General features: G+C 44.1%; 2 protein-coding genes across 2 annotated transcripts; both read left to right on the top strand.

Annotated features, from left to right (window-relative positions):
• Nucleotides 1-793: 793 nt before the first annotated feature.
• six4a (SIX homeobox 4a) lies at nucleotides 794-7,797 on the top strand. Its single transcript, XM_082515836.1, has 3 exons — nucleotides 794-1,920; nucleotides 3,535-4,235; nucleotides 5,358-7,797. Exons 1-3 carry the CDS (start codon nucleotides 1,187-1,189, stop codon nucleotides 5,963-5,965), a joined length of 2,043 nt encoding a protein of 680 aa, XP_082371962.1. The 5' UTR covers nucleotides 794-1,186; the 3' UTR covers nucleotides 5,966-7,797.
• Nucleotides 7,798-13,644: 5,847 nt separating this feature from the next.
• LOC309695042 (homeobox protein six1b) lies at nucleotides 13,645-16,085 on the top strand. Its single transcript, XM_082515410.1, has 2 exons — nucleotides 13,645-14,535; nucleotides 15,373-16,085. Exons 1-2 carry the CDS (start codon nucleotides 13,976-13,978, stop codon nucleotides 15,665-15,667), a joined length of 855 nt encoding a protein of 284 aa, XP_082371536.1. The 5' UTR covers nucleotides 13,645-13,975; the 3' UTR covers nucleotides 15,668-16,085.
• Nucleotides 16,086-16,329: the final 244 nt, after the last annotated feature.

The raw sequence follows: 16,329 nt of genomic DNA, 5'->3' as shown, positions 1-16,329 counted from the left end.
GCATATGATCTTGTAAGTCTGAGCAGAAACATAATTAAAAACAAAAATCAACCCAGACATTGTTTCCCTGGGTTTCTGACATCATATCGTTTCTGGATGATTGTGAATTTGGGAAAACAACTCGTAAGTTACATTAAGTTAGTTTTATGAAATCATTGCGAGAAAACGTGAACTTCGTAGGAATTAGTTTGATATTTAAATATTTTTAGTTTTCATTCCTCCCAGTGCTTGAGCTATAATAGTTTATTGACTATATGTGGATGCTAGTAATTGTTAAGACGATCTGAGACTCTTTTACTATAAAAGATTCAATGAAAACATAATTTAAAGTTCAAATATCAGTAATGATGTGGTGTTGGACACCTGTTACGTGATGCTAGACAGATCACCTGATTTGGGAATGAGCTACTCTTGAGAGAAATTTGAGGTCTAGTCCTCATATGATATCTTTCATAGGGGTGTGCTGTTTTTTTTCTGACATTACTTTGGTCGCGTATAGTATTCTGATCCAGTCTTTGGTGGGAGGGGTAGGCTACAACCTCGCAATAGCCACTTAAAGCAGGATCTGTGCTGAAACTTTATTACCTTCATTCCTGAAATAACAATAAAAACAAATTTAAAGTGTGAGTAAATCTGATATCTATTTTTTGTTAACATTTGTTACTTTAAAATTGTCAAAATAAATGTAAACTGGCTAAATAAAGTGAGTGACAGTATTCCCAGCATTACTTCCGTTTGGATTTCCATACATCGAGATGGAAATAAAACATTCTTTTATGTGCATACCTACAGACAAATGATCTCCTGACAATACAGACAACAAAGATATCCCGTTCCCACGATCACAAAAGCACTCACCTTGCACAGGTGAGCTACGTTAATCTACTGGAAGTTATATGACTGACAGCTGGAAACCAAACATTCGCGTCTGAATCCATGCTCGCTCCTCCCTTACGGGCCCTCGACGGCCAATAGCGAGGCGCTCCTGTAGATAGACCCCACCGTGTCTCCCTCCAGCTCCAGTCCCCGCAGAGTAAAAGTCACGTTGGAAGGAAAAGGGGAGAGAGATATCTACTTACAGCTGCTGTCAGATATCCGATCGCATTCGCATGGCGAGGAGGTAACCTGATCGAGCGGGGAGGAGTGACTTTACCAGGGAAGGCTTGAACCAAAAAAAAAAAAAAAAATGTCTTCTTCTTCTGCCGGAGAAGTCACAACAGCAAATGACATCAAGAGGGAAAATGTGAAGGAGGTGGATACGCGGGAGTGCATCAAGCTTGTGGCGCTGGACGCGGCGGAGTTGCCCATGGAGCGCACGACTCCCAGCACTGACGCGGTGCGCACTGAGCTGTTGGTGAATGCCGCTTCCTCTCTTGCTTTCTCCCCGGAGCAAGTGGCGTGTGTCTGCGAGGCACTGCAGCAGGGAGGCAATGTGGACCGGCTGGCCAGGTTCCTGTGGTCCCTGCCACAGAGTGACCTGCTACGGGGCAACGAAAGCATCCTGAAAGCTCAAGCCCTCGTAGCTTTCCATCAGGCTCGGTATCAGGAGCTGTACAGTATTTTGGAGAACCACAGTTTTAGTCCGTCCAACCACACCTTTCTGCAAGATCTGTGGTACAAAGCGCGGTACACCGAGGCGGAGAAGGCGCGGGGTAGACCCCTGGGCGCAGTGGACAAGTACCGAATCCGGAGAAAGTATCCTCTCCCCAGGACTATCTGGGACGGCGAGGAGACTGTTTATTGTTTCAAGGAGAGGTCGCGGAACGCACTGAAGGATCTGTATAATCAAAATAGGTACCCGTCTCCAGCGGAGAAAAGAAATCTCGCCAAGATAACCGGACTCTCCTTGACCCAGGTCAGCAACTGGTTCAAAAACAGGAGACAGAGAGACAGAAACCCGTCGGAAGCACAATCAAAAAGGTGAGGCAACAAAAGGAGCACGCCACAGACCTTTTCCCGTCACAGATCGCTCATCAAACGGCAATAAATTTTACTTCTGAAGATTATGTGCGTAAAAGGCCCTTTAATTAAAATGAACGCCGATTAACTTTACCAAGTATTTAAAAGTTGTTGTTTTTTTAATGGAAAAGCGGCTATATTATGCAGTTGGACCAAGTTCGACTACTGACAATACCGAGTGTATTTCATAATCGTCTTGCCGGCCTCACAAATAAGAACGAACAATTTAAATCAATAACTATTCATAGTTCAGAAACACAAAAATTTATTTGTAAAAGGGGTTAGGAGCACGCTTTTAATGTTTTGAAATATGAAGCTGTTGCCATTCAGATCAAGTTTCAAGTGCGTTGGTGCTAAGAGGCATGGAAACCATAAGCAACAAAATACACACTTCAGCGATTAAACTATCAGACGCGGGGAGTGGGCAACTTTAATGAGACGGTTCAAAAGATGACTTGAAAGGTTAAAATCTTCTTATCTATTCGTGGTGTGTGTGCGTGTGTTTGAGCGCGCGCACGCACACACTTGGTGGTGCGCGTGTACTCAGTAGCACATAAATCATTTTCATGATCATGACTTCTTTTTTTTGCCCTCCCCTTCTTCCTTTTGGATCAAGAAAGGATCTCAGAGCTTCCATCAACTCCTGCGCTTCATTTCATAATCCCGCAGACAAACAGACTGACATGTGCACGCTATTCTTTCATGTTTCCCTCTGAGTGAACAAAGATGACGCACACCTGGTGGAGGTGACCCCTCTGTCTCTCTAACCACACACGCGCACGAACGCGCGCACACACAGAGGCATATACACACCATTGTAAGCTGTCTTAAAATCGCCAGTAAAAAAATAATAATTTCAAAGTTTTTAAATCTTTATAAACCTTTGATTTCGTTCTCTTTTTTCCCCTGTTTTTTTTTTTTTTTTTAAACTTGTGACACCCTTTTATATTTTCCTGGAAGTGGTGGGTTTAGATGCGTGTGTGTTTGTGTGTGTGTGTCCCTTAGGGGGGAGTGGGGGTGTGAAGTGGTGCAGCTGTTTTAATCAGTCTTTTAAAAGGGGGCTAGTAAACAAAATGAGGCTGCTAATATAGCTGCTCCTATTCTTTCACTTTGTTATTCTTGGAAAATTAAAAATAAGAATTTTCATTGGAACGTCCCAAATCAGAGGCAAAACAAATAAATAAATACTTGAAGCCATTTGTCCTGTCAGAGCTGGCATTTTGTCACTCCAGAATTTATTGCGCCAAATGGTTGCACGGTTGTTGACGCTGCCTGGTTGTTGTCCATGCAGCTCTCCATGAGGTAAGAGGGCTACACAGACACAGCCTGCCTTCAAAGCTTTGTAATAACCCAGCAATAAATGTGAGTCTGTGTGCTCTGGCTTAAAAGCAAAATGTGGGTGGAAATGAAATGAATTCCATTATACGAGTTTATGGTCTAATTGTGTCGGTGTTTATAGTGTTCTTCCTTCCCAGAAACATATACAAATGGTACACAAATTTTCCCTTTTTATTTTCCTCTGTTTTGTTACACACCATTTGCCATCTTTCTCCCTCCTCTTTTGTTTTTCTACAGTGAATCAGATGGAAACCACAGCACAGAGGATGAGTCCAGTAAAGGCCAGGAGGAGCTGTCTCCTCGTCCTCTCTCCAATTCTTCAGATGGGGTGATAACCCACGGGAACCTTCCTATTCAGACGGGACCTCTGGACAGTGGGGTGGTCATCCAACAGATCGGGGACATCAAGATGCCTCCTGGATCCAGCAGTGGCGGTCTCTACAATGGAAGTCTAGTGACCAGTAACACGCCCTCTACTGTATTTCACAATGGTGGATCATCTTACCTCCACTCACCTGGAAACATCCTCTTCAACGGGCTCAATTTGGGCATCCAGCCCCTGGCATTTAATCCTCTGAGACCCTCTGGAGGGGTGCTGCTGGGGGGCTCTGGAGTGGACATGCAGATGCAGACAGGACAGGACAAAGGACTAGGGAATGCTGAGGAGTCCACCCTGCCATATGCATCTTACGCTGGCTGTGTGAATGGGTCAGAGGTGAAGCTGGAAGGGGTTCACACCATGGCTGCCCAGAATGGCGGCTCCTCTGTTCTGACATTCAGCTCCCCATCAGGCGCTCTGCAGCTGGGTGGCTACAGCCTGGTCCAGGTACCAAGTGGAGTCTCTGACAGCGATGGCAGCTCATTACTCAACAGCGACGTAGGTCTTCCTCCCCTGCAGCTTTCTTCTGCCTCCTCTTCTTCAACAATTACACAACAAGGTGGGTTCATGAAGTGATTTGCTGTCTAAGATGATTCAATTTTAATACTTTGATCTTCTTTTTTACCTTTAGAGGTTACGTGGTCATGTGTAGCTGAAATGTTCATGGAAGAGACTGAGTCAGAATGGACATGGATACAAATATAACTATGCTAAGAATAATTGTACTTTAACTATTCTCACTAAGGAAGCAACAATGTCTCATAAGGGAGATAAAAGATTTTTAGATAAAAATTAGAGCCATCTGCTGTTGATTTTAATAACAGACAGTTATATATGACTCAAACTGTCTTTATATACTTTTAAAGTCAACAAAAGTACAAAAACAGAATCCAATGTTGTATCAGAATGAAGATCTGAATTAAATCTATAGCACAGAAATCACAGCCTTATACCACCTTGCATTATAATACGTGATTGTTGCTCTTTCCCCTCCTTAAATGTCCCCAGTGGTTTGTCAACAGGTCTCTACTACACCCACCCAATATATCTGACCTGCTTTATTGGCTTGTCTGTGTTTGGGCCATAGCCCTAGGGGCTGATGGTGCACATAACACAGACCAGAAGAAATATAGAAGGGACACACACACACACACACACACACACACACACACACACACACACACACACATACACGTATATATAGAAGTGGTGGTCCTTTTAAAACCCCAGAGATGGATAAAAACAAGTTCTGAAGTCACCATCACTCATCATCATTACGCTCTTGATCTCCAGAGCAGGGGAGGGGAAATATGTTGCAGACAATCAGAGGCCATGAAATGCACTAACAGGGAATAAGCCATTACAGCACTTACTTTGACATGAAGCAGAGAATGTAAACCAGGATGAATAATTAGAAGAAGAAGAAAAAAAACAGAAAATTGCAGCTTTCTCTTGAGTTCTGGCAGCGTTATTCATTTGTTCTCTGGTGCAACTGCAGGGTCGATCTTAACGTCCTCAAAGTGTGTAAGACACACAACAGCAATTTTGCGGCCAAGGCCTGCTGTAAATGGAACGCATAATACTGCAAGAACCGAAGAGGGGATCAGGCAGCGGGAAGGGGATCTACTGCAGCCAAACTGGAGAAAGATATATGTATTGATCTATTGTTGTATCACCACAGGTACCATGGCTCTGAATAATGTAGCAGTGAGTTCCTCCAGTGGCGACTCATTCGAGCAGCAGGACAAACTGACCATGGCATCTTTGCACCACAGTACGGTTCTCTACAGCATGAGCAATAGCGGCCAGCCATCCATCAAGAAGGAGCCTCTGGAGGGAGGTGTTTATTCCTCGTACCATCACGGGCTCCACTTGGACCCCAGTGGTCAAATCAACTACTCCGGTTCAGAAGAGATTTCCTCCAGCCGAGGTCCCGCCTCAACCGCCGAGGTCACTGCCGTCAGCTCATCCAGCCCGGACTCAGAGGTCTACACCACCCTCACTGTCAGTACACCCCTGATGGCTCAAACAGAACCGAGCAACCACCACCTCCAGCCCACAGAGTACCTTGGGGGCCACGAGGTCCGAGGGGCACCGTCCTCACACCTGATGGGCCCCGGCATGAACAACAACTACATGAACCTTTCAGAGAGCAAGGTGGATGGCTCGGGTTCAGGAAGCATGAACGAAATGGTGCGGGCAATGTGTGGGGAGATGGAGGCTACGGAGGGAAAGGAGCTGGCCAAACTACAGACAGTGCAGATGGATGAGGACATGGCTGACCTTTAACCTCAAACCTCTCCCTTTTGCAGAAGCACTCAAGTCCGCCCAAGCAGTGATATGATGAATCTTTTTACTCCTTTTTGTGTGCGTGTGTGTGGGTTGTTTTTTTGTTTTGTTTTTTTTTTTAAAAAACATTCATTTCCTTTTCAATGTTAAATTATTTGCATTCATTTGACTTTTACAATGCACTCAAGTCAGAGAGGAGCCTAGTAGGTGGGCTTTATCAGTTTATCACGAAATAATAATAATAAAAAAAGCCTGTGAGATTTTTTTTTAAAGCCCAGCTTCCTAAGACGAAACATTACGATGGTGATGTGCTAACAGAAGACGTTGCTGTAAGCGTTTAAGCCGTGTCTAAATGTGCATTTTTATAGACTGCACCTGCTACTTCCTGTTGAGTGGATTTGATCTGCAGAAGCAGGTGCTGGAAAGCCTCGAGTCATGTGACAAGGATGTTCCTCCAAACTAAATGCGTCATCTGGGTCAAACCAAAAAGGTCATGCTGTAGGGGGAACAGCAAGTGAGCCTCTATGATAATGGTCAGTTAAACAGCAACAGCTTTACTGAAGGACTGCACACGCGTTTATAAAGAGAATAGGTCACTAAACACACAAAGCTGCTGATTTGGGGGTGGGGGAGTGTCCTTCAGTAAGCACTTTAGATTGTCTACAAAAGCCTCACAAATCAGTACTAAAAAGTGCAGCTTTTTGTGCTTTAACTCATACCAAATGGGCTGGGAGGGTTCAAAAATGGGACAACATTTAAGACAAAATGTGCCTTTCTGCTACTTAACATACACAATGGCATTGGCCTGTTTGGGCATTTGCACTACCATAGTGACAATACAACGGATGTGTTTCAAACAGCCTTTGTGTTGAGGGTTTTGTCATGTGTGACACACCTCAACAAACGCACAACCCTCTCGGCAATGGCTCCTATTTCAAGCCTCATCATCAACCTGTGAGACCAGCATATGAACGATGATCAAAAAGGTCAGCTCGCACGCTGGACGTCACATGTTTTTTCTAATGCTGCAGCTAATAGTATGTCAACTTGATGTGGTGACACCATGCTGTATCATCTTCCATTATGACCCGTCTCCATGATGTCAGTGATCACGAATTATATTTTTTCTGTAAAAACCAGGTGCAAACATCACGTATGCTTTCGAAAAGTATAAGGAACAAAGGGACAGAAGTTATGGACGTGACTAAGTGGACAAATTGTGTTTTTGTTTTTTAAATCATCCCACTTTAAAAACAGAGAGAGATTGTGGTCATTTCTCTTTGCGTGGCATCATCGTGTTTGGGACACTTGTGCCTTGTACTTTTTTAATCTTTGTCTTGTGACTAACATAAAATGAAGCTCTGTTGTGGCTCGTGCGCTGCCACGCAGCTTCAGAGATTTCCCACTGTCACCGTCGCCGGGACATTAGTCGGGTATCAACTGAGGGAAAGACACAGGAGTGCAGAGCCCATTTGCTTTTCACAGCAGGAGTTCTCGCTTTCATACGTGACCGTAAGCGGGACATTTCAACCTCATGGCCAACTCGCACCATGCATATTTATCAGTGGATCTACATGCTAGTGGCCTCGTAACACTTTTCTTGAGGATCTGTGACATGATCCTCTCATTTGAGTGGGCATTTCAGTGAAAGTATCCTCAGTGCTTTAATGTCATAAACCAAAAACGAGTTGTGGGCAAAAGATAGTCTTTTTTTGTGTCTTTGTTGCTTTTTGTTTTTTAATCTTAGTTTGAATTATATGTTTGTTATCTGAAATTATGTGAATGTATTTTTCTAAATCTCCATACTGCAATAAAAGTTTATATTTATAAAAACGGAAAACAGGCATTTTTAATTCTTTCTAGAAGATGACTAATAGCGTTATTTAATTCTCTTTCGTCACAGCATGTCTGAGATAAATGGAAGTTTATGACGGACAAAAAGAACATCTCATCTCAGTGTTTTGGAGTCCTGTGCAGCCAGATTGTGAGGATACGGGGTTGGGGAGGGGTGAACTGGCACACTTTAATCCAGCGAGCCTGGTGCAGCTCTCTGCAAACCTGCAGTGATCGTTTGCACATGCCTGGCAACCTGGAGTTCATTAGGCCTCCTTTTCTCATCTCAGTCTCTGTAATTCAAATAAACAGCAATGAGATTTCCAGAGGTAAAGCTCCTTTTGGGTGGGGGGTCTGCAGCTCCCCACAGCTCAGTCCAATCCAATGGTCTTTTCCCTGAGCGAAGGCCAAGTCCCCCACTCCCTAACTTCAACATATGGAAGAATGAATCTGAGGTGCTGTCACTCACAGACACAGAGTTGATCCAGAAAAGAGCCGAGGCTCTTCTCAAGGCTTGAGGGGATTCGCTGTGAATTCATGAATCACAAGCCAATACTTGTTCGCGCAATGGGCACCTGACCAAACCAGCAGTGGAGAGATAAGATGGAGACAAAGTTTGACAAATGAATGAACAGCAGGGGATTTTTATTTTCTGCAGTGTGTGTCTGTGCTGGATTATAGGAGTCGTCCTTGCTCGGGGAATCCTGGCTACGGGAGTTATATATGATCTAGCTGATGACCTAAATAAACAGAGGCTGTTTGTCTGTGCTCACTGTTGAGTCACAGAGAGGGGGAGAAGAAAAATGGCAGGGACTATCGGGAAAGGGAGAGAGAAGCAGGCAACCTGGATAAAGTTACCTGTGCACAGGTGACCTCGTTGCCATGGGCAGTGGATTAGCTGATTGTTAGGTATCAGGTAGCTCCTCCTGTAATATTGAAGAGGGTGAAAACAGCTTTGTTGGAGCCCAGAACAATATCCCATTTCCAGCAGGATCCCATAGTCTGTGGATCTCACGGGGAGGGGAGAGGAGGGTGGAGAGGGGGAACAGAAAACTCCAAATTCCACCTTTGTGTATTGTGCCTATGAATTCAGCAGAAAAGGAAAATAAGCGCTGCCACAAAGACGGCGTGTTTGGATTTCTACAGCAGAATGTTTAAAGATTTCATAAATAAAATGCTTTTTTATGGGCAAAAACAAAGAAAAAAAACCCCAGGACATCCCCAACGCCAAACCAAACAGTGCAGTGGATCATTTTGTCCACAATTTCAAACACGCAACGTGAAACATACTCAGGCGAGCAGTTAAAAAGGAGGGAACTCCCCCAGAACTCTGGCCTTATTAAAAACACTGACCTCTGATCTTTCAGATGGTTTCAAAGCTGACATTTAATGCGGCGCAGCAGACTGCAAGCCATATGTAACATGACCTGGGGAGCACGGTACTCCGCTGCTCCACGTCCCACTAATGAGAGGGCAGGGGTCAGCGGGTACCAGCCTGCCCTGTACAGACCCACCATACAGGCCGAGCCCCGGTCCTGGCACAAACAGTCTGCTGGCTCCAGCCGGGCTGTGGAAAGTATGTGGCAGTGTTTGAACTATGGAGGGGAAATAATGACCTTGTAGAGTTTTCTTTTACCTCCTAAGTTGTTGTTTGGCAGAGTGTGAGGTATGCACACATGTCTGCTGCATCACCCAGTGTGGCAAGAGATGGGGTGGGGGGATGCAAACAGCATGATTCACTGCTTTGTTCTGGAGCACAAGGACAGAAAACATAACTCATGAGGACAGCTTTAAGTGTGCATGTGTGAGTCTGAGTGTTTGTGTGATGCACTCACATTCTCTCTCTCTCTCTCTCTCACAAACACACACACACACACACGCACACACACACACACACACGCACACACACACACACACACGCACACACACTCAGGGGCAGCAGCTGGGAGGCAGCATCAAGTGCACACCACAGTGGTCAAAGGTATTTCCCAAAGAGAAAAAAACACCACTTTGTAACAGGAGCTGCGCACATGAGGACTGAAGTGACCAATGCAGACCATAAGGCGCACCCGCACACCTGCCACACAACTGCGCGACTCCTAATACCCAAATACCAGCTCATCCTCCATCCTCTCAGGGTTTTACATTTGGACTCGGATGCGAAGTATTGTCATGGCGCCCCCTCCCTGCCAGAAGGCACACATGGCTCCCCGGCACATCACGTTGAAATTGTTCCCTTTTTAAATTTTTTGTTTTGTTTGTTTGTTTATGGATTGGTCTGCCGACCTCGTTTGTTTATCCATCCAAGAAAAGAGTTTCTCTAAAACATGGGCATGTGCTCCTCCACATGCCCGGAGCGTGTTTACCGAGCAGAGCGCAGTAAAAGCCAAGGCCGTAATTGCATATTTGTGGAGGTGGTCCTCTGAGGAAATGCGTAATGATTTTGATGAGGAGGGGCGGGTGGGTGAGTGGTGATGGTGGCAGTGGTGGAGGGGGTCTAACCCCAGTACACTTGTACCAGGTCTAATTTTCCAACATGACAGGAAACTCTGTTAAGCTGATAATTGCAGCTCCAATTTCATTTAACTCACTCATGTCAACAGTTGTGTTTTGTTTTGAGAGAAGGAGCTGCCTTTTTTTTAAACTGCCATCCACATAACCGGATAAACCTCTTTTACTCCTAATCGAAGAGACATTTAGAGCATCTTGAATGGGCAAATCTCCGAGGCAACGAAAGGGTTTACTTATATTTACTTATATTTATTAATCTGTTGCCCAATGTGGAGTCAGTCATATGTGAGCTGCCATATGAAACTAAGAAATACCAGGCGTCACTCATAACCGGAATCCACCTATGCGTTGTTGATTTGGGATTTTTTTCCCTTTAAATAAATAAATGATTCATGTTAAATACATGTTGTTGGAGTGACATTTTCCTTTAAGGGGAAAAAACCCCACAATGCTCAAACACCATGGAGACTAAATCTGACATTTTTCACTCAATTTAAACAGCATCGGCTTTGTTCCAGTCCATACAGCTGAAATAGCACTTTGGATTTAGACAGACTGAAAACCATCTGTTAAGTGAGCCAGTGCTCGTTTCAATTTTCCTCTATATTTGAGGGGGAAAAATTAACCCTACAATAGGAAACTTACCCCCCACCACCCCTCTCTTTTGTCTTTTTGACGATGACATTTTTATGAAGTGTTTTCACTGTTTTGAGTTGTCGCGCACTGAAATTGAGTAAAAGTGCGACATTTCACCTATTTTTTTAAAATCAATATTGCACAAAATGCTCTGGTGTATGCTGCTGTCAAAGGGCTAATTAGTCCAAATAAGGAGTTGGAAGAGCATAATTCAGAGAGCTCAGATCAATTGCCTCCTTTACGCATAAACCCCAGATTAATGAGAGAAGGGGGGAGAGGGGAAAAAAAGTTTATTTAATTTTTTTCTGTGAAATCGGTGCTGGATTTCAGCAGCACACAGGAAGGGAGTCGGGGTTTATAAGTTAATAAAGGACGAATGAGACAGCGTGGGGACAAAAAGAAAAAAAGTACAGAATGAGGAATCCCTGCTCCCTGGAACGAATAGGCCTAACGACTGATAGCCTATCCGAGTACTGCATTAACTCCTTGTCGGGGTATGAGCAGACCAGCACTGGCCGTGGCAGAGGGGGAGAGTCCACATCTTGAAATAATCTCGCCCCCCGGGCTGCTCGGGTTAAAGGAGGAGGCGCGGCGCAATGTGGTAGAAATATTAGAGAAACCCGAGAGCCGCTCATCAGACAGCTCATTTACTGAAGCACTGAGGGTTTTACACAGCCCGAGTGCTGCTTACACCCCAGCCTAGTCCCGTGTCCACCTACCTCAGAGGGTTTTTTTGTTTGTTTTTTGCATAGGGTATCCGCTTTTACTCTTGTTCCACATTATAAATCCCACAGCATTAGTTACATTTGAATCAAATTGAGGTTTTGGGCTTTTAACTGCGCATGTGTGAGAAAAGTGGACATTTGAATGTTTTCTGTTTTTTAAACAATAATATATACTTTTTTTCCCCAGTAGCTATAATTTGAGCTTGGTGAGACAGCGGTCCATCCAAGAGGAAAGTGCTTCAAATTAATGAACACACGCTAAACAATTCGTTTCAAATTTCATAAATTATTTGTTTTTCTGCAGTGTTTCCATTTAATATACTACACAAATTAAATTCTCGTCTTTATGACCTCGAAAATGAGATGCTGCATTTCAAGGGCCTGTCCTTTCAGCGAGTTCAAATAGCAGCATAGCACTGAAGCGATCACGTGGATGTTTAACCCGCAGTTTTGAATTCATTTTCTGTTTTTATTATTTAATAGCCTGGACATTCGCCCATATTCCCGAATATTGAGACGTTTTGTTTTTCACACGTTTGCCCGTAAAATCTTACAGCGTGATTTACAGCCTTGCTCCAGAGTCTTTAGAAGTGCATTTTACTGAGTTTGACAGCACTAAAACGAGTTCAAAGCATTAAATCTTTATCACAAAAATATGCCTTAGCGAGATCTAAGGTCTTCAAAAACAAAAACGTTTTCTGTGAAATTGTTTTTGGTTAAATTTTGTATATATTATAATTCAATCCCGCCCCATATAACATATTGAAAGGGGGGTTTAAGTTTCAGACTCTGGTGTAGATAAAGAAATGTGATCTATATGGCTCAAACCAACAACTGCACCACCGAGGACCAGTGTCGCAGTGAACTCATTTACTAATGGATTGGTTTAGAGTTTCACCCCGCAGAAAACACTGGAGCCAGTGCGGTGCCCGTCTAATCCTTGAAATATAAATGTATAGGCTGCAGACTGAATGGGGTCTCTCCAGAAACCCAGTGATAAAAAGGAGAATGAAGCAAAAGAGTGGCATCTTTTATTTGTCCGGATGGGCTATAATATTAATATTAAGACTCACGTGGATCAGCAAAATGTTTGTCACCAGCAGGATGGATTTTATTTTATTTCAGTTTTATAAAGTGTGTATTAAGTGTTTATGTGTTGTTATTATTCGTGAGGATGTTTGGCAAATTGCAAAGGTCCACTATGATATTTTAACAACCTCTCTCTCTTTCCCTCTTACTCTCACACACACGCACACACACACACACGCTTAAGTGGCTGTTTTCCTACTGGTGGTCTATGGGCCGTAACACGTTTGGCAGGTAGTGTTGGTTCCTCGTATAAAAGAAGTTCGTAATGGCGCATAATGGACCCAGCTATCTGAGGAACTTATTAAATTATATCACCTCATAAAATAAACGGCTTTTGTTAATTAATAGGCTATCAAAGGTGAGGGTGAAGCAAAAATGTCCAGCCTGCATGTAATTATGGTGTCCACAACACACAGTGATGGTAAATCGAAGAAAAAAAACAGAAAGCAAAAGAAAAACAAAGACTTGGGATTGGTTAAAACAACATAAATTTCAGCAAAAAATAAAAAAAAATCTTCTGGGTTTCTACCTAAAACTATTTGTTTATAAAAGCAGACTACAATCTCTGTTTTAATCGAGCATAAACCTGTCTTCAAAAACCAAAAGCTCTGTGTTTTTGTGGGTTCACCCTCCACTGACTATGATTACTGATAACGTGTGGAGGGAGAGCATTCTGTGGTTTGGTTTTTTTGTCCCACGCGGGAAGGTCTGCCGTCCATAGTCACCGTTTAAAGAAGATGTAGCCTCCATTCAGAACACGTTAATGCGACTTTTAAGAGGTCTGTAATAATTGATTAGTGTTTAGGTGCTGCTCTGCTCCCTCGGATGAAGCGGGAGAGGGACTGTGGGGGCGGGAGGTGGGAGCGCTCCTATTTCAGCCCCTGACGCACTGCCTCTGGGGAGGAAACGGAGCTGCAAACTCAGTCCTGCTCTGCTGTACAGGGTCTGCAGAGGGAGAGCCAATCACCGAAACGCAGAGGCTCCCTTTAAGCCTGACATATCTCCAACAGGAACAAATTGTCCCAACAATCAACATCCCAATCTGCTGCGCGCATCAGGGGCTGGAGTGGAGTGGATAGCTTCTAGGCCCGTGCAGCGCGGTCGGATTGCGCTGGATTGCACCGCGAGGACTCACAATTAAACGAATATAAACAAAGTCAACGACAGCTACCGCTTCTTTTTGGATAACAGCGCAGAGGACTGAGCCCCGGACATCATGTCTATATTACCGTCCTTCGGGTTTACACAGGAGCAAGTGGCGTGCGTTTGCGAGGTGCTGCAGCAGGGTGGAAACCTGGAGAGGCTCGGCCGCTTCCTGTGGTCGCTGCCCGCTTGTGATCACCTCCACAAGAACGAGAGCGTCCTCAAAGCCAAGGCGGTGGTGGCCTTCCATCGGGGGAACTTCAGAGAGCTTTATAAGATCCTGGAGAGCCACCAGTTTTCTCCGCACAACCATCCGAAGCTGCAGCAGCTCTGGCTCAAGGCGCACTACGTGGAGGCGGAGAAACTGCGGGGCCGGCCGCTCGGAGCTGTAGGGAAGTACCGGGTACGGAGGAAATTCCCGCTGCCCCGCACGATATGGGACGGTGAGGAGACAAGCTACTGCTTTAAGGAGAAATCCAGGGGGGTGCTGAGAGAGTGGTACACGCACAACCCATACCCGTCCCCGCGGGAAAAGAGGGAGCTGGCCGAGGCCACAGGACTGACCACCACGCAGGTCAGCAACTGGTTCAAAAACAGACGGCAGAGAGACAGAGCCGCAGAGGCGAAGGAGAGGTACGTGAAACTGTCACAGCCTCGCTGCTGTCTCACTCCATGGCAGAAAGCGTTTAGTGTTTTTTTTAAAAACATGTTTCAAGAGCAAATAATTCTTTGGTAAAAATGCTTTTTGTAAGTGGCTTCAAGCAGCGAGAATATAAATGAATCAGTGACAGCGCTCTGACAGCGTGGCCCTGAAGTAATCCTGAAGTAAAGAGAAAAATATAAATCCTTCTCATGCGAAACACCTCATTCAAATCGTCCACGCACTGAGTATTTTAGGACGTGTTCACGTTTCCACATCAGATCTGTCCTGATAACAGTGAAGGTGTTAAACAGCAGCGAGATGTTGTCAAACGCTGAACTCACTTCAAAAACGCCTGACTTGTCTCGACTCGAATTGTAATCCAAAACAATTTGAAATCCATCAACGTGACTTCTTTTTTAAAATTTCTTTACAAAAAAAAATCATAATAAAATAATATGGACACTTTTTTGAGACCATGGAAATTTGAAATATGTTAGGCTGTGAGGTTAAATTAGGTTACATGGGGATATAAATGCGTCTAACACACGACTTTTACTTTAAACAGATCAGCAAATGTAGATAATATGCGGTGAAATTAAAAATCAGGAAAAGAATAAGAAGGCGAACAATAATAATGTTTTTTAATCATTTCTCTCTCACAAAGGACAAATTTCGTTGTTAGCAAAAACGCTGCGGTTTGTGCGCAATATCCATCCACGTTTACAAACTAATAAAGACGTTTCCTCAAGGCCCGCCTCGCTGATATAATGTCATCTACTAAACTGAGAGCATTTTTCTCTAAATTTCCCCGTTGTTGTCATTTCCAGGGAGAACAGCGAAAATAACAACGCAGGCGGCAACAAACAGAACCAGCTGTCCCCTCTAGACGGAGGAAAGTCTCTCATGTCCAGCTCGGAGGACGAGTTTTCTCCACCTCAGAGCCCCGACCAGAACTCAGCGCTTTTGCTTCAGGGCAACATGAGCCACCCCGGGGCCTCCGCTTACCCCATGTCCGGACTGGGGGCCCCACAGCCGGTGCACGGCATGCACGGACACCCACACCAACTGCAGGACTCTTTGTTGGGACCTCTAACCTCCAGTCTTGTGGATTTGGGCTCTTAAAGAGGCTGTCAGACGATCAGATTCGACAAAAGAAAACAGGAAAAAAAAGAAAAAGACTGATAAGTGTATCAGATTAAATACATGTATGAAATAACACTATAGTAGCCTATCTTATAATATAGACTGACTTGTCTGTCGTTAAATTTGGTTAGAACTAAATTCCTTAAGGCGCTTAACCCATATACCCCCTCCACGACAGGAGCTTTTCTGATCTCCTGCACATGGAAACACACAAACAGGACCTTTCTGAAACTCTTAACGAAACACTTAACTGGACTGCCCGTTTGCTTAATTTATGATATTTTGTTAAAGATAACAAACAAAAAAAAAATATAGCGACCTCCTGCTATGGAAACTAAGAGGTAACGTTTTCATTAGAGTCATGGTAATTAGTTTCCAATAAAACAAAACTAATTAATTTGTCTCTGTGTTATTTGTGTATTTAGCGAGGGGCAAAAAAAAAAAAAGGGGGGGGGCTGGGGGCTGGTACTGCCTTTTATAAATCCAAGCAAACCAAAGGAAGCACGCCATTAATAGGACAGATTTCTATTATCTTTCTTTTTTTCTTTTTGGGGGGACTTGAATGAGCCCGTCCTCTGACAACTGCACAACAACTAAACAAATCTCCAAATCTGCACGGGTGGGATTTGAATCGGAAATTA

This window comes from Aulonocara stuartgranti (genome assembly GCF_965226115.1).
Source record: "Aulonocara stuartgranti genome assembly, chromosome: 19".
In the NCBI taxonomy this organism is placed as follows: Eukaryota; Metazoa; Chordata; class Actinopteri; order Cichliformes; family Cichlidae; genus Aulonocara; species Aulonocara stuartgranti.
The sequence above is the reverse complement of the archived record's forward strand: the minus strand, read 5'-3'. Positions and strand labels throughout refer to the sequence as shown.

Bases quoted from the DNA above. Each gene is read 5' to 3' on its own strand.
- six4a (XM_082515836.1), top strand. From the start codon at position 1,187: ATGTCTTCTTCTTCTGCCGGAGAAGTCACAACAGCAAATGACATCAAG. The intron at 1,921-3,534 runs GTGAGGCAACAA...GTTTTTCTACAG, and splicing joins TCGGAAGCACAATCAAAAAG to TGAATCAGATGGAAACCACA. The intron at 4,236-5,357 runs GTGGGTTCATGA...GTATCACCACAG, and splicing joins TTCAACAATTACACAACAAG to GTACCATGGCTCTGAATAAT.
- LOC309695042 (XM_082515410.1), top strand. From the start codon at position 13,976: ATGTCTATATTACCGTCCTTCGGGTTTACACAGGAGCAAGTGGCGTGC. The intron at 14,536-15,372 runs GTACGTGAAACT...TGTCATTTCCAG, and splicing joins GCCGCAGAGGCGAAGGAGAG to GGAGAACAGCGAAAATAACA.